The sequence below is a fragment of the Bombina bombina genome, chromosome 1 (assembly GCF_027579735.1).
Source record: "Bombina bombina isolate aBomBom1 chromosome 1, aBomBom1.pri, whole genome shotgun sequence".
Taxonomy (NCBI): Eukaryota; Metazoa; Chordata; class Amphibia; order Anura; family Bombinatoridae; genus Bombina; species Bombina bombina.
Window position 1 is genome coordinate 141060927 of NC_069499.1, and position 21282 is coordinate 141082208.

At 37.6% G+C, this 21282-nt stretch overlaps 1 protein-coding gene across 1 annotated transcript in view; it reads right to left on the reverse strand.

The window, feature by feature from the left end:
* CDKL1 (cyclin dependent kinase like 1) overlaps positions 1-20777 on the reverse strand; it is a 160546-nt gene extending 139769 nt beyond the window's left edge. Inside the window, exons 1-2 of the mRNA XM_053697644.1 lie at positions 20683-20777; positions 3875-4185 (exon numbers count right to left, since the gene is read on the reverse strand). Coding sequence (XP_053553619.1) covers positions 3875-4042 — 168 coding nt within the window. The 5' untranslated portion in view covers positions 4043-4185; positions 20683-20777. The remainder of the gene's footprint in view (positions 1-3874; positions 4186-20682) is intronic.
* Between the last annotated feature and the right edge of the window lie 505 nt (positions 20778-21282).

Consider the following 21282-nt stretch of genomic DNA (forward strand, 5'->3'; position numbering starts at 1 on the left):
ATTAGATAGAGATTAGAAAGGAATATATGTCCAATAAATAATTACTATTTTCAACAAGTTTCCAATTTACTTCTATTATCAAATTTGCTTTGTTCATATTATATTTTATGTTGAAGATTTAACTAGATAGGCATCTGAAGCACTGCATGGCAAGAAAAAGTGCTGCCACCTAGTGCTCAAGTAATTGGCCGGCTCCTAAGCATACGTCCCTTCTTTTCAACAAAAGATACCAAGGGAACAAAGAAAATCGGATAATAGAAATAAATTAGAAAAGTTATTAAAAAAAAAATTGCATGCTCTATCTGAATCATTAAAGAAATGTTTTGGGTTTTATATCAGAGTTCATGGTATCTCTGTATTAGTTTGTGATTGGTTAGCAGGAGTTCTTTTGTTATGGGGGACAGGGAAATCAGTGAAAAGAAAAAACATAAAAATAAGATTTTGACAAAATTAAGCTGCATTATTTATTGAAAATTATTCTCAGATATGAAGATACATTATCATACAGCTTACAATTTGTGTTTAAAAGACACTTAAAATACCGATCAAGAGCTGCAGAGAACTGCTGGTCCTGAGCTGACACAGACGATGAGCAAATTAGCAGTGACAGTCACACGACCAAGCAGCACAATTGCCACTGCGTGTTAGCTCACCAACTGTGTCTACTTGGGACCAGCAAGTTCCTGCAGCTCTCGAGTGGTAATTTAACCATGTGCTTAATCTCTCTGCAAATGTTAAACAAACTTAGAGTCAATAGTAATAAAATTAAATGCTCAAATGTATTAGAACATGTCATGTTTGCTCTATAAAAGACCTTAAAGGGACAGTCTAGTATAAATTAAACTTTAATTATTCAGATAGGACTTTTAATTTTTATCAACTTTCCAATTTACTTTTATCATCAAATTTGCTTTTTTCTCTTGGTATTCTTAGTTTAAAATAAACATAGGTAGGCTCATATGCTAATTTCTAAGCCTTTGAGGGCTGCCTCTTATCACAGGCTTTTTAAATCTCTTTTCAACACAAAGAGACAGAAAGTACATGTGGGCCATATAGATAACACTGTGTTCAGGCACAGAAAGTTATTTAACCCCTTAATGACCGAGGACGTGCAGGGTACGTCCTCAGAAAAAAGGCAGTTAATGCCTGAGAACGTACCCTGCACGTCCTCGGTGTGGAAAGCAGCTGGAAGCGATCCTGCTCGCTTCCAGCTGCTTTCCGGTTATTGCAGTGATGCCTCGATATGGAGGCATCCTGCAATAACCTTAGATGGCCATCCGATGCAGAGAGAGCCACTCTGTGGCCCTCTCTGCACCGGACATTGATGGCCGGTATCGTTGGTGGGTGGGAGCCGGTGTAGGAGGTGGGTGGCGGCCATCGATGGCCCTGGTCATGTGGAGGGGGGCGGGATCGTGGGCGTGCAAGTCCGGGCGCGCGCACACAGAAAAAAATGTGTCCCAAAATAAAAGTGGGACCAGTAATTTTTTTTAAAAAAACCTTATTCGTTATTTAGGTGGTGGGGTTGGTCCGTGGTGGGGGGGGGGGAAGCTACACTATAGAAAAAATAAAAAAAATAAAAAAAGAAATAAACATTTGATTGTGCAAAGTGCCAGTACCCAAGATGGCCCCCAATAAGGCAGAGGGGGAGGCTTAGAGAGCTGTTTTGGGGGGGGATCAGGGAGGTTGGGGGCTAAGGGGGATCCTAAACACAGCATATGTAAATATGCTTTTTTTTTTTAAATCTTTTATTTTAGTACTGGCAGACTTTCTGCCAGTACTTAAGATGGCGGGGACAATAGTGGGGTGGGGGAGGGAAGGGAGCTGTTTGGGAGGGATCAGGGGGTGGGATGTGTCAGGTGGGAGGCTGAACTCTACACTAAAGCTAAAATTAACCCTGCAAGCTCCCTACACACTACCTAATTAACCCCTTCACTGCTAGCCATAATACACGTGTGATGCGCAGCAGCATTTAGCGACTTTCTAATTACCAAAAAGCAACGCCAAAGTCATATATGTCTGCTATTTCTGAACAAAGGGCATCCCAGAGAAGCATTTACAACCATTTGTGCCATAATTGCACAAGCTGTTTGTAAATAATTTCAGTGAGAAACCTAAAATTGTGAAAAAATTAACGTTTTTTTTAATTTGATCGCATTTGGCGGTGAAATGGTGGCATGAAATATACCAAAATGGGCCTATATCAATACTTGGGGTTGTCTACTACACTACAGCTAAAATTAACCCTAGAAGCTCCCTACATGCTCCCTAATTAACCCCTTCACTGCTGGGCATAATACGCGTATTTTGCGCAGGGGCATTTATAGCAGCCTTCTAATTACCAAAAAGCAAAGCCAAAGCCATATATGTCTGCTATTTCTGAACAAAGGGGATCCCAGAGAAGCATTTACAACTATTTATGCTATAATTGCATAAGTTGTTTGTAAATAATTTCAGTGAGAAACCTAAAGTTTGTGAAAATATTTGTGAAAAAGTGAAAAAAAAATTTTATTTGATCGCATTTGGCGGTGAAATGGTGGCATGAAATATACCAAAATGGGCCTAGATCAATACTTTGGGATGTCTTCTAAAAAAAAATATATACATGTCAATGGATATTCAGGGATTCCTGAAAGATATTAGTGTTCCAATGTAACTAGCGCTAATTTTGAAAAAAAGTGGTTTGGAAATAGCAAAGTGCTACTTGTATTTATGGCCCTATAACTTGCAAAAAAAGCAAAGAACATGTAAACATTGGGTATTTCTAAACTCAGGACAAAATTTAGAAACTATTTAGCATGGGTGTTTTTTGGTGGTTGTAGATGTGTAACAGATTTTGGGGGTCAAAGTTAGAAAAAATGTGTTTTTTTTTCCATTTTTTCCTCATATTTTATAATGTTTTTTATAGTAAATTATAAGATATGATGAAAATTATGGTATCTTTTGAAAGTCAATTTAATGGCGAGAAAAACGGTATATAATATGTGTGGGTACAGTAAATGAGTAAGAGGAAAATTACAGCTAAACACAAACACCGCAAAAATGTAAAAATAGCCTTGGTCCCAAACGGACAGAAAATGGAAAAGTGCTGCGGTCATTAAGGGGTTAAGATCTAGCACAACACAATGCTAAATTTAAGACAATAGATAATAAACAGTCACAGTCATGTGATCAGGGGGCTGGAAGAAGGTTCCTAGATACAAGGTAATCACAGAGGTAAAAAGTATATTAATATAACTATGTTGGTTATGCAAAACTGGGGAATGGGTAATAAAGGGATTGTCTATCTTTTAAAAGAATAGCAATTCTATGGTAGACTGTCCCTTTAATTTCTAAGCAGAAGATGAGAAGACCTCAGAACTTGACTGTTGTGCTCAGTAAACTATACAAAAGAAAAATGCAAGAGAGAAGAATGAAAGAAAAGACTGATCCTCACATACATTAAAACTAGATGGACATAAAAATTCATTTTTAAGCACTGCATTACAAATGCACAATATACAAAAGCATTTAAAACTGACAGTTTGTAAAACTGTTGAAGTGCAGGGGCAAACCCCTTGAAAAGACTTGAGCGTCTTAATCTTATCGCCTACGCTGTGGTTAATTATGGAGAGATATAAATAAACTGCTGCATTGATCACGCAAACTGTAAGCTTAGAGCTCTGAATCCTGCAGGATACATCTACCCTTTTATGGCAGCAGTGTAAAAAATAAATAAATACAGAAATTATAAAAATTAATAACAGTACATTACAAAAAAAAAATATTTATTTTTTTACTGTGCATAAACGTTATAGGGCATTAAATTGGAAAAAAATGAATACATTCCACAGGTATATATAGTGTATGTGCTTCCCCATTGAACAGTAAATATTACCTTTAGCATACGTATCTCACGTAGAGCTATCTTCTTAATAATGGGATCATCTTCTGATTCCAGGAACTTCTTGATGGCCACTATTTGCCCAGTGTCTCTATTCCTACATTTAAAGACCACCCCATAGGAGCCTTCTCCTATTTTACTGATCTTCTCATACTTTTCCATGGCACTACAATCAAAACTTTACTCAAATCGTTGCCCAGCTTGACTTTTAACACCGATCCTCTGTAGTAAAGGTCTTCGTGTGAGACTTAAGTTTGCGGGAGCAGATTCTCTTTGTAGACAACAATGCGTTTCTTGGTAAAAACCTAAAAGCAGAACAATAGCTCCAGTCAGTGGGTAAATAGGGTTGAATAGGAAATGCACATAGAGAAACATGATATATAGGGATAATTTATGTTCCTTGCACTAGTAGCCCATTCAGTAGAAAGGATCTACACAGTAGTGAATGAGCAAGAAAAATACAAGCTGATGAGAATCTCTGTTTACCATACGCAACATGGATCATTAGACCTTAGGCATGCCTAAGAAGAATAGAGAAAAATTCAAATACTTTTGAATATACTAATCGCTCAAATTGTACCTAATAAATCGTATTTGAGAATATATATTTCTTCTGTTATGTGTGATCAGTCCACGGGTCATCATTACTTCTGGGATATAACTCCTCCCCAACAGGAAATGCAAGAGGATTCACCCAGCAGAGCTGCACATAGCTCCTCCCCTCTACGTCAGTCCCAGTCATTCTCTTGCACCCAACGACTAGATAGGATGTGTGAGAGGACTATGGTGATTATACTTAGTTTTTATGACTTCAATCAAAAGTTTGTTATTTTAAAATAGCACCGGAGCGTGTTATTACTTCTCTGGCAGAGTTTGAGGAAGAATCTGACAGAGATTTTTTACTATGATTTTAACCGGAGTCGTTAAGATCATATTGCTGTTCTCGACCATCTGAGGGAGGTAAAGGCTTCAGATCAGGGGACAGCGGGCAGATGAATCTGCATTGAGGTATGTGGCAGTTTTTATTTTCTGAATGGAATTGATGAGAAAAGCCTGCCATACCGTTAAAATGACATGTATGTATACACTTCAGTATTCTGGGGATGGTATTTCACCGGAACTACTGTGTTAAAGGTCACTAATCCTTTTTAATAACTATTCTCATGTTAAACGTTTTTGCTGGAATGTAGAATCGTTTACATTGCTGAGGTACTGTGTGAATAAATGTTTGGGCATTATTTTCCACTTGGCAGTTTTTTGCTTTAATTGTGACAGTTTCGTTTCTCTTCACTGCTGTGTGGGAGAGGGAGGGGCCGTTTTTGGCGCTCTTTGCTACGCATCAAAAAATTCCAGTCAGCTACTTTTATATTTCCTGCATGATCCGGTTCATCTCTGACAGATCTCAGGGGTCTTCAAACTTCTTTGAAGGGAGGTAAATTCTCTCAGCAGAGCTGTGAGAATTCTTATAGTGACTGTGTATAAAGACAGCATGAACCGAGAGCCCCCGATCCGGGACCGGATCTAGTAGGGGGCAGACTCTCTCTCTTCGCCCAGGCCTGGGCAAGAGATGTTCAGGATCCCTGGGCACTAGAGATCATATCTCAGGGATACCTTCTAGACTTCAAATTATCTCCCCCAAGAGGGAGATTTCATCTGTCAAGGTTGTCAACAAACCAGATAAAGAAAGAAGCGTTTCTACGCTGCGTACAAGATCTGTTAACAATGGGAGTGATCCATCCGGTTCCGTGGTCGGAACAAGGACAAGGGTTCTACTCAAACCTGTTTGTGGTTCCCAAAAAAGAGGGAACTTTCAGGCCAATCTTAGATTTAAAGACTCTAAACAAATTCCTAAGAGTTCCATCGTTCAAAATGGAAACTATTCGGACAATCTTACCCATGATCCAAGAGGGTCAGTACATGACCACAGTGGATTTAAAGGATGCTTACCTTCACATACCGATCCACAAAGATCATCACCGGTATCTAAGGTTTGCCTTCTTAGACAGGCACTACCAGTTTGTAGCTCTTCCATTCGGATTGGCTACGGCTCCAAGAATCTTCACAAAGGTTCTGGGTGCCCTTCTAGCGGTACTAAGACCGCGAGGGATTTCGGTAGCTCCGTACCTAGACGACATTCTAATACAAGCTTCAAGCTTTCAAACTGCCAAGTCTCATACAGAGTTAGTTCTGGCATTTCTAAGGTCGCATGGATGGAAAGTGAACGAAAAGAAGAGTTCTCTCTTTCCTCTCACAAGAGTTCCATTCTTGGGGACTCTTATAGATTCTGTAGAAATGAAGATTTACCTGACAGAAGACAGGTTAACAAAACTTCAAAATGCATGCCGCGTCCTTCATTCCATTCAACACCCGTCAGTAGCTCAATGCATGGAGGTGATCGGCTTAATGGTAGCGGCAATGGACATAGTACCTTTTGCACGCCTACACCTCAGACCGCTGCAATTATGCATGCTAAGTCAGTGGAATGGGGATTACTCAGATTTGTCCCCTACTCTGAATCTGAATCAAGAGACCAGAAATTCTCTTCTATGGTGGCTTCATCGGCCACACCTGTCCAGGGGGATGCCATTCAGCAGGCCAGACTGGACAATTGTAACAACAGACGCCAGCCTACTAGGTTGGGGCGCTGTCTGGAATTCTCTGAAGGCTCAGGGACTATGGAATCAGGAGGAGAGCCTCCTTCCAATAAACATTCTGGAATTGAGAGCAGTTCTCAATGCCCTTCTGGCTTGGCCCCAGTTAATAACTCGGGGGTTCATCAGGTTTCAGTCGGACAACATCACGACTGTAGCTTACATCAACCATCAGGGAGGGACAAGAAGCTCCCTAGCAATGATGGAAGTATCAAAGATAATTCGCTGGGCAGAGTCTCACTCTTGCCACCTGTCAGCAATCCACATCCCGGGAGTGGAGAACTGGGAGGCGGATTTCTTGAGTCGCCAGACTCTTCATCCGGGGGAGTGGGAACTTCATCCGGAGGTCTTTGCCCAAATACTTCGACGTTGGGGCAAACCAGAGATAGATCTCATGGCGTCTCGCCAGAACGCCAAACTTCCTCGCTACGGGTCCAGATCCAGGGATCCGGGAGCAGTTCTGATAGATGCTTTGACAGCACCTTGGAACTTCAGGATGGCTTATGTGTTTCCACCCTTCCCGCTGCTTCCTCGATTGATTGCCAAAATCAAACAGGAGAGAGCATCAGTAATTCTAATAGCACCTGCTTGGCCACGCAGGACTTGGTATGCAGATCTAGTGGACATGTCATCCTGTCCGCCTTGGTCTCTACCTCTAAGACAGGACCTTCTGATACAGGGTCCATTCAAACATCAAAATCTAACTTCTCTGAAGCTGACTGCTTGGAAATTGAACGCTTGATTTTATCAAAACGTGGTTTTTCTGAGTCGGTTATTGATACCCTGATTCAGGCTAGGAAGCCTGTTACCAGAAGGATTTACCATAAAATATGGCGGAAATACCTATACTGGTGCGAATCCAAAGGTTACTCCTGGAGTAAGGTTAGGATCGCTAGGTTATTGTCTTTTCTACAAGAAGGTTTAGAAAAGGGTTTATCAGCTAGTTCATTAAAGGGACAGATTTCAGCTCTGTCCATCTTGTTACACAGACGTCTGTCAGAAAATCCAGACGTCCGGTCCTTTTGTCAGGCTTTAGCTAGGATCAAGCCTGTGTTTAAAGCTGTTGCTCCACCATGGAGTTTAAACTTAGTTCTTAACGTTTTACAGGGTGTTCCGTTTGAACCCCTTCATTCCATTGATATAAAAATGTTATCTTGGAAAGTTCTGTTTTTAATGGCTATTTCCTCGGCTCGAAGAGTCTCTGAGTTATCAGCCTTACATTGTGATTCCCCTTATCTGATTTTTCACTCAGACAAGGTAGTTCTGCGTACTAAACCTGGGTTCTTACCTAAGGTAGTCACTAACAGGAACATCAATCAAGAGATTGTTGTCCCATCCTTGTGTCCAAATCCTTCTTCAAAGAAGGAACGTCTTTTACACAATCTGGACGTAGTTCGTGCCCTCAAGTTCTACTTGCAGGCAACTAAAGATTTTCGCCAAACTTCTTCCCTGTTTGTCGTTTACTCTGGACAGAGGAGAGGTCAAAAAGCTTCTGCTACCTCTCTCTCTTTTTGGCTTCGTAGCATAATACGTTTAGCCTATGAGACTGCTGGACAGCAGCCTCCTGAAAGAATTACAGCTCACTCCACTAGAGCTGTGGCTTCCACTTGGGCCTTTAAGAATGAGGCCTCTGTTGAACAGATTTGCAAGGCTGCAACTTGGTCTTCGCTTCATACTTTTTCCAAATTTTACAAATTTGACACTTTTGCTTCTTCGGAGGCTATTTTTGGGAGAAAGGTTCTTCAGGCAGTGGTTCCTTCTGTATAATGAGCCTGCCTATCCCTCCCGTCATCCGTGTACTTTTGCTTTGGTATTGGTATCCCAGAAGTAATGATGACCCGTGGACTGATCACACATAACAGAAGAAAACATAATTTATGCTTACCTGATAAATTCCTTTCTTCTGTTGTGTGATCAGTCCACGGCCCGCCCTGTTTTAAGGCAGGTAAATATCTTTTAAATTATACTCCAGTCACCACTTCACCCTTGGTTACTCCTTTCTCGTTGTTTCTTGGTCGAATGACTGGGACTGACGTAGAGGGGAGGAGCTATGTGCAGCTCTGCTGGGTGAATCCTCTTGCATTTCCTGTTGGGGAGGAGTTATATCCCAGAAGTAATGATGACCCGTGGACTGATCACACAACAGAAGAAAGGAATTTATCAGGTAAGCATAAATTATGTTTTTTTTAAATACACTATGTACAAAGAACAGCAGGAAAAAAAATCAACTTTGTAAGAGTATAGAAATGGCATATATATATATATATATATATATATATATATATATATATATATATATATATATATATATATATATATATTAATAAAAAAACTCTAAAGTTTTTATACTTATCACATACCAAATATTGTGTAACATGATTATTAACTTAGTATCTGCTACCTAAAAGTGCAGAAATAATGCAATCCTGAAAAAAACAAGTTAAGCATCGTGCCAAGGAATAATGGTGAGGTTATTAAAAATATAACAAGGGCTGAAAAATGTATTTGAATAGTTTAGTGAAAGTATCAAATAAAAAAAGGCCCAACCTCACAGATTTTGTAATGTCCGGTATTTCTAAATAACTGGAGCAATGAAAATGTTTTCTGATAACTAACTAACAAAACAAAAAAAAAAAACACCATGTGCCTCAAAATAACATCCTGTTGTGATTGTATGCTGCTGCACTACAATTATTTTTTTGGTAATTGCAACTTGAAATATCTAATTCAGAATTATAATTGTTGACAATAAAAGGATCGTATAAATTTGATATAAAAATATTAAATAGTAACTGTAAACTGTTATGAAGTTAGTTAACTAATATTTTATATATACATTTACACACACACACACAATATATATATAAATGTAAATATTTGCATAGGAAATTAGCACATCTAGGAAAGTATCCCCGCTTGCTTTTCCCCAGAAATTCTTAATATACAATGTTACCAATGCACAAGAGAATTGTGGGTAAGATATGCAAATTACTTGCCTAGATGTGCTAATTTCCTATGCAAATATTTACATTTATTTAATTTTGAGACATGGAGGATTTTAATTTCAGTTTTTTTATCTCCCCCCATAATTTTAATGAATTTTGGTTTAACCATGAAAATAGCTTTACTAATGCAGCAACCAGAAATCTATCTCCTACTGATGAGTTCCAAAAAGAACGAAACAGGCTTGTCTAGTGAGTGATTTCTGGTTTGCTGTAATAATCCTGTTAAAAGGATCGCTGTGTCAAAACAGTATTTTGAAGCAAAAAAAATTAGAATTTGCATATCTAATTTGCATATCTTACCCACAATTCTCTTGTGCATTGGTAACATTGTGTATTAAGAATTTCTGGGGAAAAGCAAGCAGGGATACTTGCCTAGATGTGCCAATTTCCTATGTAAATATTTACATTGATTTAATTTTGAGACATGGAGGATTTTAAATTCAGTTTTTTATCTCCCCCCATAATTTTTTAATATATATATATATATATAATACATGCACAGTGTTCTCCACAGAAAATTTTGACAGCCGAGTGGCATTATGAAGTAGCCGGGTGGGGGTAGTGTTATATTTTCTAATATTACATCATTTTCTGCAATCCAAAGCACACATTAATTTAACAAATGTTATTAGTGATATTTTTACAATAAAAATTTAACATTTAATAATTGCTTATTTTATATAATATTGGCTAAACTTTTTTAGCCGGGCGCTCAGTAAAATCAGCCGGGTGGTGGACCCACTAAAAAGGAAAAAAACACCGTGTGTAATATTAATATAATATATATATATATATATATATATATATATATATATATATATATATATATATATATACACACACACACACATACACCTATAGTTTACTAGTCAGGTGTGCAAATTATATATATTTTATTTATTTTAGCGTTTAAATGTCTTGGATACCCTTTGGCCTTTAAGATGAAATAATTCATTTGCGACACTTTCTCTAGGGAGCCTGTCAGTATATAAAAGAATATCCCTTTTCCTCAGTTGCTGGCATGTTTTCAAAGTGTGAAGTTGAGGTGTAATTTAATGCCTTTGTACAAACAGAGGCCGCAAGACTCAAGCAAACTGCTGCTCATTGGCCTCCAGTAAGGACATAAGATGATCTATCTTTGCTGAACCGATACGCCCTTTGTTTGTACACTGTGGTTCTAATTTCTTCTCTCACTTTCTTTTCATTTTACTGTTGGAAACAACATAGCCATTACTCACGTCTATTTACCATCCAGCTTGACATATCCTTCGCAGGGTACAGATCATTTTTACAGTAGTGTGAGACTGGAGAAAGCCTTAGCTAGAGAAAACAACACTTTTATATTGAATTGTTGTGGCTACCCATGCACATGTTTAGGAAGAAAGGGATTTGTATATAGTTATATGTAGACCACTACTAGACAGGTAAAACTGCAGAAACTGCAGCATCCTGGTTCATGGAATAGTCTAGACTAACACACAACATGCCTGATCCAAAATAAAAGGGATAACATAGTGCAATAATATAACGCTCAAATGGTTTGAACACAAAGTTAAAGGGACACTGAACCCAAATGTTTTCTTTCATGATTCAGATAGAGCATGCAATTTTAAGCAACTTTCTAATTTATTCCTATTATCTATTTTTCTTTGTTCTATTGCTATCTTTATTTGAAAAAGAAGGCATCTAAGCTTTTTTTTGGTTCACTACTCTCCTTTTAAAAGGTCAGCGGTAGTTTTTAACAAATACAGTCTGAGGAAACGGTGTTGCACGCTGAGAAACGCGTCACTGTCAGATGTTTTAAAGTATTTTAATTAAAGCACTTGTTTTATATATTACCGCTGTCCTGTTGACTTATTGGAGTCAATTTACCTTGCACCAAACATTGGTACCTGCATGCTGAACCTCTATTGGACGCTACAGTGAGTGAATCACTACGGAGAGAACATGTAACTACAATATTTGCTAAAAAACCAATGGCACTACTTGTAATTTCAAAGCTGCCTATGATTCACCCCTGGTTATGGATATAGTGAAATATCTCCTATATTCTGGGTCTTGGTGCTAGTGTATTGAAAACTATTTTTATTACAGATATAGTAAGAAGAACTTACTAGTTAAAGAATACACTTCTTAGCACTCTAGGATGGTTTAATGTATTTTGTACAATGTATAATTCATCTCATATTGGTAAGTGAAATGTTACTAGTGGAAAACAAAAAATAAAATTTAACTTTTATTGACTTAGTTAAAATAGGATTGAAATTAAAACCACACTTAAGTTAAAATAACAACTTAAGTGTGGTTTTAATTTCAATCCTATTTTAACTAAGTCAATAAAAAAGTTAAATTTTATTTTTTGTTTTCCACTAGCAACATTTCACTTACCAATATGAGATGAATTATACAGGGAGTGCAGAATTATTAGGCAAATGAGTATTTTGACCACATCATCCTCTTTATGCATGTTGTCTTACTCCAAGCTGTATAGGCTTTAACGCCTACTACCAATTAAGCATATTAGGTGATGTGCATCTCTGTAATGAGAAGGGGTGTGGTCTAATGACATCAACACCCTATATCAGGTGTGCATAATTATTAGGCAACTTCCTTTCCTTTGGCAAAATGGGTCAAAAGAAGGACTTGACAGGCTCAGAAAAGTAAAAAATAGTTAGATATCTTGCAGAGGGATGCAGCACTCTTAAAATTGCAAAGCTTCTGAAGCGTGATCATCGAACAATCAAGCGTTTCATTCAAAATAGTCAACAGGGTTGCAAGAAGCGTGTGGAAAAACCAAGGCGCAAAATAACTGCCCATGAACTGAGAAAAGTCAAGCGTGCAGCTGCCAAGATGCCACTTGCCACCAGTTTGGCCATATTTCAGAGCTGCAACATCACTGGAGTGCCCAAAAGCACAAGGTGTGCAATACTCAGAGACATGGCCAAGGTAAGACAGGCTGAAAGACGACCACCACAGAACAAGACACACAAGCTGAAACGTCAAGACTGGGCCAAGAAATATCTCAAGACTGATTTTTCTAAGGTTTTATGGACTGATGAAATGAGAGTGAGTCTTGATGGGCCAGATGGATGGGCCCGTGGCTGGATTGGTAAAGGGCAGAGAGCTCCAGTCCGACTCAGACGCCAGCAAGGTGGAGGTGGAGTACTGGTTTGGGCTGGTATCATCAAAGATGAGCTTGTGGGGCCTTTTCGGGTTGAGGATGGAGTCAAGCTCAACTCCCAGTCCTACTGCCAGTTTCTGGAAGACACCTTCTTCAAGCAGTGGTACAGGAAGAAGTCTGCATCCTTCAAGAAAGGAAAAAAAAAAGACAATGCTCCATCACACGCGTCCAAGTACTCCACAGCGTGGCTGGCAAGAAAGGGTATAAAAGAAGAAAATCTAATGACATGGCCTCCTTGTTCACCTGATCCGAACCCCATTGAGAACCTGTGGTCCATCATCAAATGTGAGATTTACAAGGAGGGAAAACAGTACACCTCTCTGAACAGTATCTGGGAGGCTGTGGTTGCTGCTGCACGCAATGTTGATGGTGAACAGATCAAAACACTGACAGAATCCATGGATGGCAGGCTTTTGAGTGTCCTTGCAAAGAAAGGTGGCTATATTGGTCACTGATTTGTTTTTGTTTTGTTTTTGAATGTCAGAAATGTATATTTGTGAATGTTCAGATGTTATATTGGTTTCACTGGTAAAAATAAATAATTGAAATGGGTATATATTTGTTTTTTGCTAAGTTGCCTAATAATTATGCACAGTAATAGTCACCTGCACACACAGATATCCCCCTAAAATAGCTATAACTAAAAACAAACTAAAAACTACTTCCAAAACTATTCAGCTTTGATATTAATAAGTTTTTTGGGTTCATTGAGAACATGGTTGTTGTTCAATAATAAAATTAATCCTCAAAAATACAACTTGCCTAATAATTCTGCACTCCCTGTACATTGCACAAAATATATTAAACCAGCCTAGAGTGCTAAGAAGTGTATTCTTTAACTAGTAAGTTCTTCTTACTATATCTGTAATAAAAACATGTCACTACAGTCTGCTGTGTAAACATTGTCATAGTCAGCCGAGCGGCTCAGAAGCCTTCGGTCCGTTCCATTTGCACTATAGTGTGCTTCATTAAATGTGAGTACATCGACATAGATCTTCACTGCTGATTTGAGTTTGTTGTTGCTGCACTTAGAGGCGCCTCTGTATTTTGTTCCCACTTCCAGGGGAATTTCCATGATTTCTGACGAGCTTTTCCAGAGAGCAGCCGTTAAGTTTCTTCTGTGCCACTACTCTTGATCTTTTTGGAACACCTGAAGAGACTGTACACCACCTATATCGTTTGGGATTGGTATTTATTGTATATACTACAAACTTCTATATCTTATTGTTTGGGATTGGTATTTACCGTATATACTACGAACTTTATATATTTGCATTATATTTGTATATGCCTATATCTAGCTGATCACCATTTTTGCTAGGTTTAACCTTTTAACACAGTTAGGGTATTGTATTCCTTCCGAATTTTGATGGGCTTTAGCGCCGAAGGACGGAATACAACGTCCTAACCGCTTGGCTTTCCTGAAGCCACTGGTGCTTCCCTGATGGGATCGTGGTCTGGAGGGTGTGCCTAGCATCATAGGGACACCCCCCTGACGAGATCCCATCGTTGAAATCTCGTGATCATGTGCACGATCACGAGATTTTAATTTGTTTACATCGGAACACTTGTTCCGATGTAGACACGTTAACCCCGGCATGAAAGGGTTAATTATTTTGTATACTATTTGATATATTATCATAACATAGAAATACTGTTTCCTAGAGGAGCGCCCCCTTAGTTAGCATTGGAGCTATCAGCTCATTACTCTTTACGCTACTATTATTGAGTTATATGCACAGATATAGCCATAGCGCTTTCTGCACTTGATTTAATGCAGCATAATTTAAGAAGTGCAAAAAGAAAAATGCTCTAATGACTTAGAGCTTTTTTATTACACTGTTTCTTGTATATAGCTGTGTTTAACCTCTGCAAAGGAGTTAACATAATTAACCTCTTAACGACCGGCTGCGCTAGTACTGCAAGACCTGCGCTATTTCCGAAGCCACATAAGGTATGTGAACGACCGCCCGACATACAGGGTACATCAGTGGTCGTTAAGGGGTTAGTCAACTACACAGAAGCAATGCACTACTGTTTGTTAGCTGTACACAGCTGGTGACAAAAGGCTTATGTATATAGCCGCCAATCACCAGCTAGCTCCCAGCAGTGCATTACTGCTCCTGAGCCTACCTAGATATGCTTTTAAAATAAGTATATAAAGAGAGCAAAGTAAATTTGATAACAGAAGTAGATTGAAACATCTCATAAAAATGCATGTTGTATCTAAAGCATGAAAGTTTAATTTTGAATTTTTCCTCCCTTTAAAGTGAAGGTAAAGTTAGCATAATCTCTATAAACTATAGCATTATGTGTGCTAATTAAATGTAAGTTTCATTCATCACTTTCTATATTTTTGCGTAAAAATAGAGTTATTACCTTTCTAAAGTTAGTTAGATGCGTTCCCAAATTCAGCCCGAAAAAAAAAAAAAAAAAAAATTCACACTAGGTCACGTTTTTTTCTAGACCAATTGATATTCTGACCATTAGGCGGCCGTCAGCCGACGTCATCCGCACATTGAGAACAATGCACGCTCCCGTTTCACACATGAGAAGGATTTCGACACTTAAAATTAGCACAAGGTTCGCCGATTATCGCATGCGCAGTGGAAAGAACCAACTCGAGTAGCGCATAACCAACTCGAGTAACGCATGCGCAACCGCTCTACACGTCACAACTTTAAGAACACGGAAGAAGGGCTTGGGAGGAGTCCGGAGCCAAAACGGTAGGGAATTAAAAAAAAATTGGTAAACATGGGAGTAATTGCTAAAATAACCTAGCGACTAGATTAAGGTGAATATGATATATGCTTGGTTGCCTTCAATACAGTTTAACTTCACCGTCACTTTAAGCTTCACATTTTAAGAATAAAGAAAGCATATTTACACCATCAAACAATTTACTTCTATCACTTCGACAGTTATGTTATATGTGAGTCCTTATAAAAGTAGAAACCCTGCTAATTTGCAGATCACCTAGCATAAATGTGACAAAACATGGAAAAAGTGTGTTATAAATCTCACATAACTACATCCATATTGGTGTTATATACACGTAGTTAACAGTAGTATTAAGAATATCTTCCACTTCTGTGAATAACAAAGATTTACATTTCGGTCACATGACATACCTGAGCATTTGAGAAGCGTGAGTGAGCAATGTCTAACAATTTAAAGCTAGGAATTATTTCCAGAAGTGCCTTGATAAGCGATCACGCACTGAAGCTGGCAGGCTTCACAGAATGTTAATTACTACTTTGTAGAGACTGTGGCCGGCTAATAGATAATCTGCCTGTGGTGCTAGTAGAGATTAATTGGATGAAAATGAAAACAGACTGGTTTACACATTGCATGTGGTGATTTTTATAAGACAAGATTTTAACTGCAAAATTCAACATTGTGCACACAAAAAAAACAGAACACACTGGGCAATCGTGGGGTAAAAATCAGTGTTATGTAACACACTTGCAGCAGTTATTTTGCCCCTATTTGACCATAACACATACACACACCGACTTGATTAGTCAGAAAATGCATTGGCCAGTTAAATCATTGCTTTATAAAACTTGCAGCCATAAGGATACTATTGGAACAGATTAAGCACTTTTCAAAGGCCACTATTACCATGACTGTAACGGCCCACATTTTTATTTATTTATTTTTTACAGGCAAAAATTGAATTAATTTAAAAATAAAATAAAAAAATTATATATATATATATCTCACACAAAGAACAGGGACACCATTTATCTTTCCTAGAACAGGACTAAATGACACCAAGTACAACATCCCTAGGGCATTTCTTGAAACCTTTATACAAATACATTTCAATGGACAGATCTCTTCTGGTTTTCCTGTGCTGTCCATAAAAGCTTTGATTCTAGACTTATAATATACATTGAGGTTGAAGCTGCCAATTGATAACGAAACTCCCTGAAAGGAGTGTGTGAGAAGGGAAAGAGGGGCTTCACTTCTATGTCACTTGCAGATTTATCATTAGGCAAAAGAAGCAGCTGCCTAAGAGTAACATATTTGAAGTCCTTTATAATCAACTCAATAATTTATTGCGTGTCTGCTAATGCAACTTCTATAAAAGGAAAGATGATTTGAAATTGTTATAGTCTCTCTGATAAATTTGTAGGGGAAGATTTATCATTGATCAGAAGGCCAAGGTTCACTGTAGAGATCCTGTCGGCCCAAGATCGCAAATTGTTTAGTACATTCATTCCCCATATTTAGTATTGCACAAGTGGACGGATGCTCATGCAATGCAACCCCTGTACTCTTGCAACTGTGTCAGAGCAGGGCTTGTCAATCACCCCAGGTCAAATTAGCTTGGGGTTATTTTTATCCACAATCAAAGTTGACAGAGAGGATTTAGGAAGTGGGTCATTTTCCACCATGTCTTTACCCCACACAGTGACATCAGATTATGGGGTAGATTTATTAGTGCATTTGCTCCATAATAAATCTACCCCATAATCTGATGTCACTGTGTGGGGTAAAGAGACATGGTGGAAAATGAGTAACCTATACCTAGTACCTATCATGAGAATAAGGCTTGCTGTCTGCTTTTATTTTACAAGCACACAGAGCTCTTCATCAATAGTAAGAAATAGGTAAATGTGAATTTTCTTTCATCATCAAATATGCTTTGCTCTCTTGGTATTCTTTGTTGAGAGCTAAACCTAGATCGGCTCATATTCTAATGTCTAAGCCCTTGAATGCCGCCTCTTATCTCAGTGCATTTTGACAGTTTTCCACAGCTAGACAGTGCTACTTATTTGTGCCATATATATACCATTGTGCTCACTCCCATGGAGTGATTTGTGAGTCAACACTGACTGGCTAAAATGCATGTCGGTTAATAGCACTGAAATATGGGGGCAGTTTGCAGAGGGGAATAGATAATAAAGGGATTTATCTTTATGAACAATAAAAATTCTGGAGTAGACTGTCCCTTTAATGCAAAACAAATTAACTTTCCCAAGTACAATAACTTTAAACATAAGATAGATTTCCATATTCGGACCATTAACAAAACAATAAGTAACTAAATAATTTTGTCTGAGTAACCTCCGATCTATGGCCGTGCAGCTAGCAAGTGTTCAACCAATAACTTAAGTTATAATCGGCTGCCAAGAAGCTATTTCTTAATCCGTTCCTGCCTACAATCTTTCACTGGCGCTAGTTAACAAGCCCTCTCTCTAACAAGATTTCCACAGGACAGAAGGAAGTGTGACTGCAATAAATACTATTAGCAGCGGCTGCGGAGCTTGTTCCTAACTGCTTGAAGATAAGGTGGTTTGTTTGCAAATACAGAAGTGGTGTCTAAAACACAACCAAATCAGTCACTGTATCATAATCTTACATACATTCAAAAATATATTGTATCTAATTAGGCACATATTTACAGACAGCATTTTATACAGATTCTGTGCATTTTGGCAGCTAACCTGAAAATATTTTAAATAGTAAAGTGACTGGAAAGTCAAAATTAAACTGTCATGATTCAGAAAGGGAATAAAAAATAAAAATAAAAAAACTTTCCAATTATCAACTTCCATTATCAATTGTGTAGTCTTTTTATTCTTTGCATGTGCACTTGTTAAGGCACAAGCATGTGCAAGAGTTCACAGTCTATACATATGCCTGTGACTGGTTGATGGCTGTCATATGATACAGGGGCCAGGGAAATTAAAGAAAACTTTGAAACTACTACTACTCATTAGAAATGCAAAGCAACTGTTATTGCATTGTCTCTTTATTATTCAAATGTTGATTTTGCATTTCTGCTATACGTAATGGTCCTTTAACCATTTTTTTTTCAGAAAAAAGAACCTGTTGCCAAGGACAACAGTTTTTTTTTTAATAGTAATCTCTAATAAATACAGAGCAACTGCTCACACTAGTTGTGGAATGATACAGTATTAGCACATATACTGTACATAGGCAATATACTGTTTTACTCATCAAGCTACAGCTTGCTATAGTACTAACAATTGGATGTGATTTAAAAAAATAAAAGGCATGAATTCACTATGCTGACAAAGATGCTTTTGAAATTACTGTTATTTTAAGTGTGTTTGAGCAGCCAGATTAGCCCAGTAATTTATAAACAGAACTGATTATTAATTTGTAGAATGTAGTGAAATTATTTTTTATTAGACTAACATTTCAGACAAGCTTTTGAAAATGTCCCAAAGGTCATCAGGTCTTTAGCAATACTGCTTACTTACTTGTATGTACTTCTGACACCAATTGTATATAATATGTATCCTCAAAATAACGCACACATCTATGCATAGGTATACATTAAAGGGATATGTACTCCAGAATTGTTATTGTTTAAAAAGATAGATAATCCCTTTATTACTCATTACCCAGTTTTGCACAACCAACACGGTTATATTAATACACTTTTTACCTCTGTGATTACCTTGTATCTGAGCCTCTGCAGACTGCTCCCTTATTTCAGTGCATTTGACAGACTTGCATTGTAGCCAATCGGTGCTGACTCATTAATAACTTCACAAGAGTGAGCACAATGTTATCTTTATGGTACACAAAAACTAGAGCTATCTAGCTGTGAAACACTGTCAAAATGCACTGAGATAAGAGGCAGCCTTCAATAGCTTAGAAATTAGCAAATGAGCCTACGTAGGTTTAGTTTTCAAAAAAGAATATCAAAAGAACAAAGCAAATTTGATAATAAAAGTAAATTGGAAAGTTGTTTAAAACTGCATGCCCTATCTGAATAATGAAAGTTTAAATTTTGACTAGATTGTCTCTTTAATATTATTGTGTTAATTTCTGTTTACACAAAGATAGATAGATAGATACAAACACAAGTGAAAACCATTTAGATTTGTATTTGTGAATATATATATATATATATATATATATATATATATATATATATATATATATATATATATAAAAACACTAGAGATATTTTAATCTTAGTTTTCTTTTGTGAACAAATTCTGATTTTACTCCCCCTCCCATCATTCACTCTGACACGGTTTCTTTTTTACATTCACATAGCATATCTATCTCTTTGTAACCCCTGTACTATTATTTAGCAAAAATATTACTTATGGAAAAGGAAAATCTCTAAAGAAACTAAGTGTTAATAAATATAAAATGTTATCCCTACACAAAGTTCCCCAACATAAGGCACTACACTGTTATTCTGAACCTATTACCTTATGTAAAAATATAAGATCTCTCTATACTTCCAAATGAAACAGCAGAAAATAAGATTTGAAGATCTCACATAGGAATATAAGGAGAGCTATGTATATATTGTGTGTGTAATATACATAATTCACTTACAGTTGCAATATTATACAATAATATATTTCTAAGAACAGACACACTGGGGAAAAATATGCCCAAGAAAGCTGACAAAAAGATGTCCCAATAAAGTCCCAATATGCAGTATGGCTCGATAACATAACTGGATGCAAATAAAATGTGATTTATTCAATAACATAAACATGCACATGCCATTCTTTTTATCCTGCATTACATTATTGCTTTAAAGCAAAAGGGAAAAAAATCACTAAGTACAGCGATTTCACTATATACTTAGAAACCGCACAACTACAAGGGAAGATGTAAGAACTAAAAGTCTGTTTCATTTAATATTTCCACTTACTGAGTCCAATCTGGCACAACATGGGGAAAAAAATATTTCTCACGTAAAAAATTAAGATGAAATTAAAAAACGTTTAGTGCATAAATGAGAGGTCGTGTTGGTTTTAAAATTACTGCACGGACTAATTAATATATTTATACAATATTTAAATCCAAAATATGTCGCCATTCGGACTCATAAATGAGTTACTAAATAACAAACCGATAGCCACATACACATTATACTTTATACAAACTGCACCAGAGCGAGCTGGTCGCCAACAGAGAGATGCGCACACAGCAGAACGCAGCACTGACACTGACCTGTATCCGCACAGCTCTCGGGAAGCCGCTGCACGGGCTGTCAAATGATACTGAGCCCGAGGGGCCGCTCCTCTGCTGTGCAGTCTGCCTTTCCCTAGCAGCCTGTGCCCTCTCAGCCTCTCCCCCCTCTTGTTATTTGCTACTTTCCGAGGCACCCAGCCAAGGCTTTGCCGCCGTAGCAACCACCAGACCCGCCCCTAAGCGTGCCAGCCAATCAAGTAGCTCTATAGTGTTCCTTTAGCTAAACTATATCCCACGATGATGCTGAGAAGTGAAAAATCAGACTGTTTTCATATTCTCCTTATGGTAATCACCAGTATATAGCTATAAATTCAATACAAAAATACAACTGGTAATACTTTTACACCCCATAATATTAAACAGTAAATACATGCTATACATAATGTATTCAAAGCAAAGATTAGCCTTAGAATAATATGTAGCTGTATTTTTTTACCTTTATATTAGTTGTTTAATTATTGATGATATAAGTGTAAAAGTTTAGTCCTCTAGATCAGGTAATAGAGTTTGTGTAAACAAGGCTGTAAGGAAACTCACACAACCTTGTCTGTATAGTCTAAAGGCTGTGACACTCGGCAA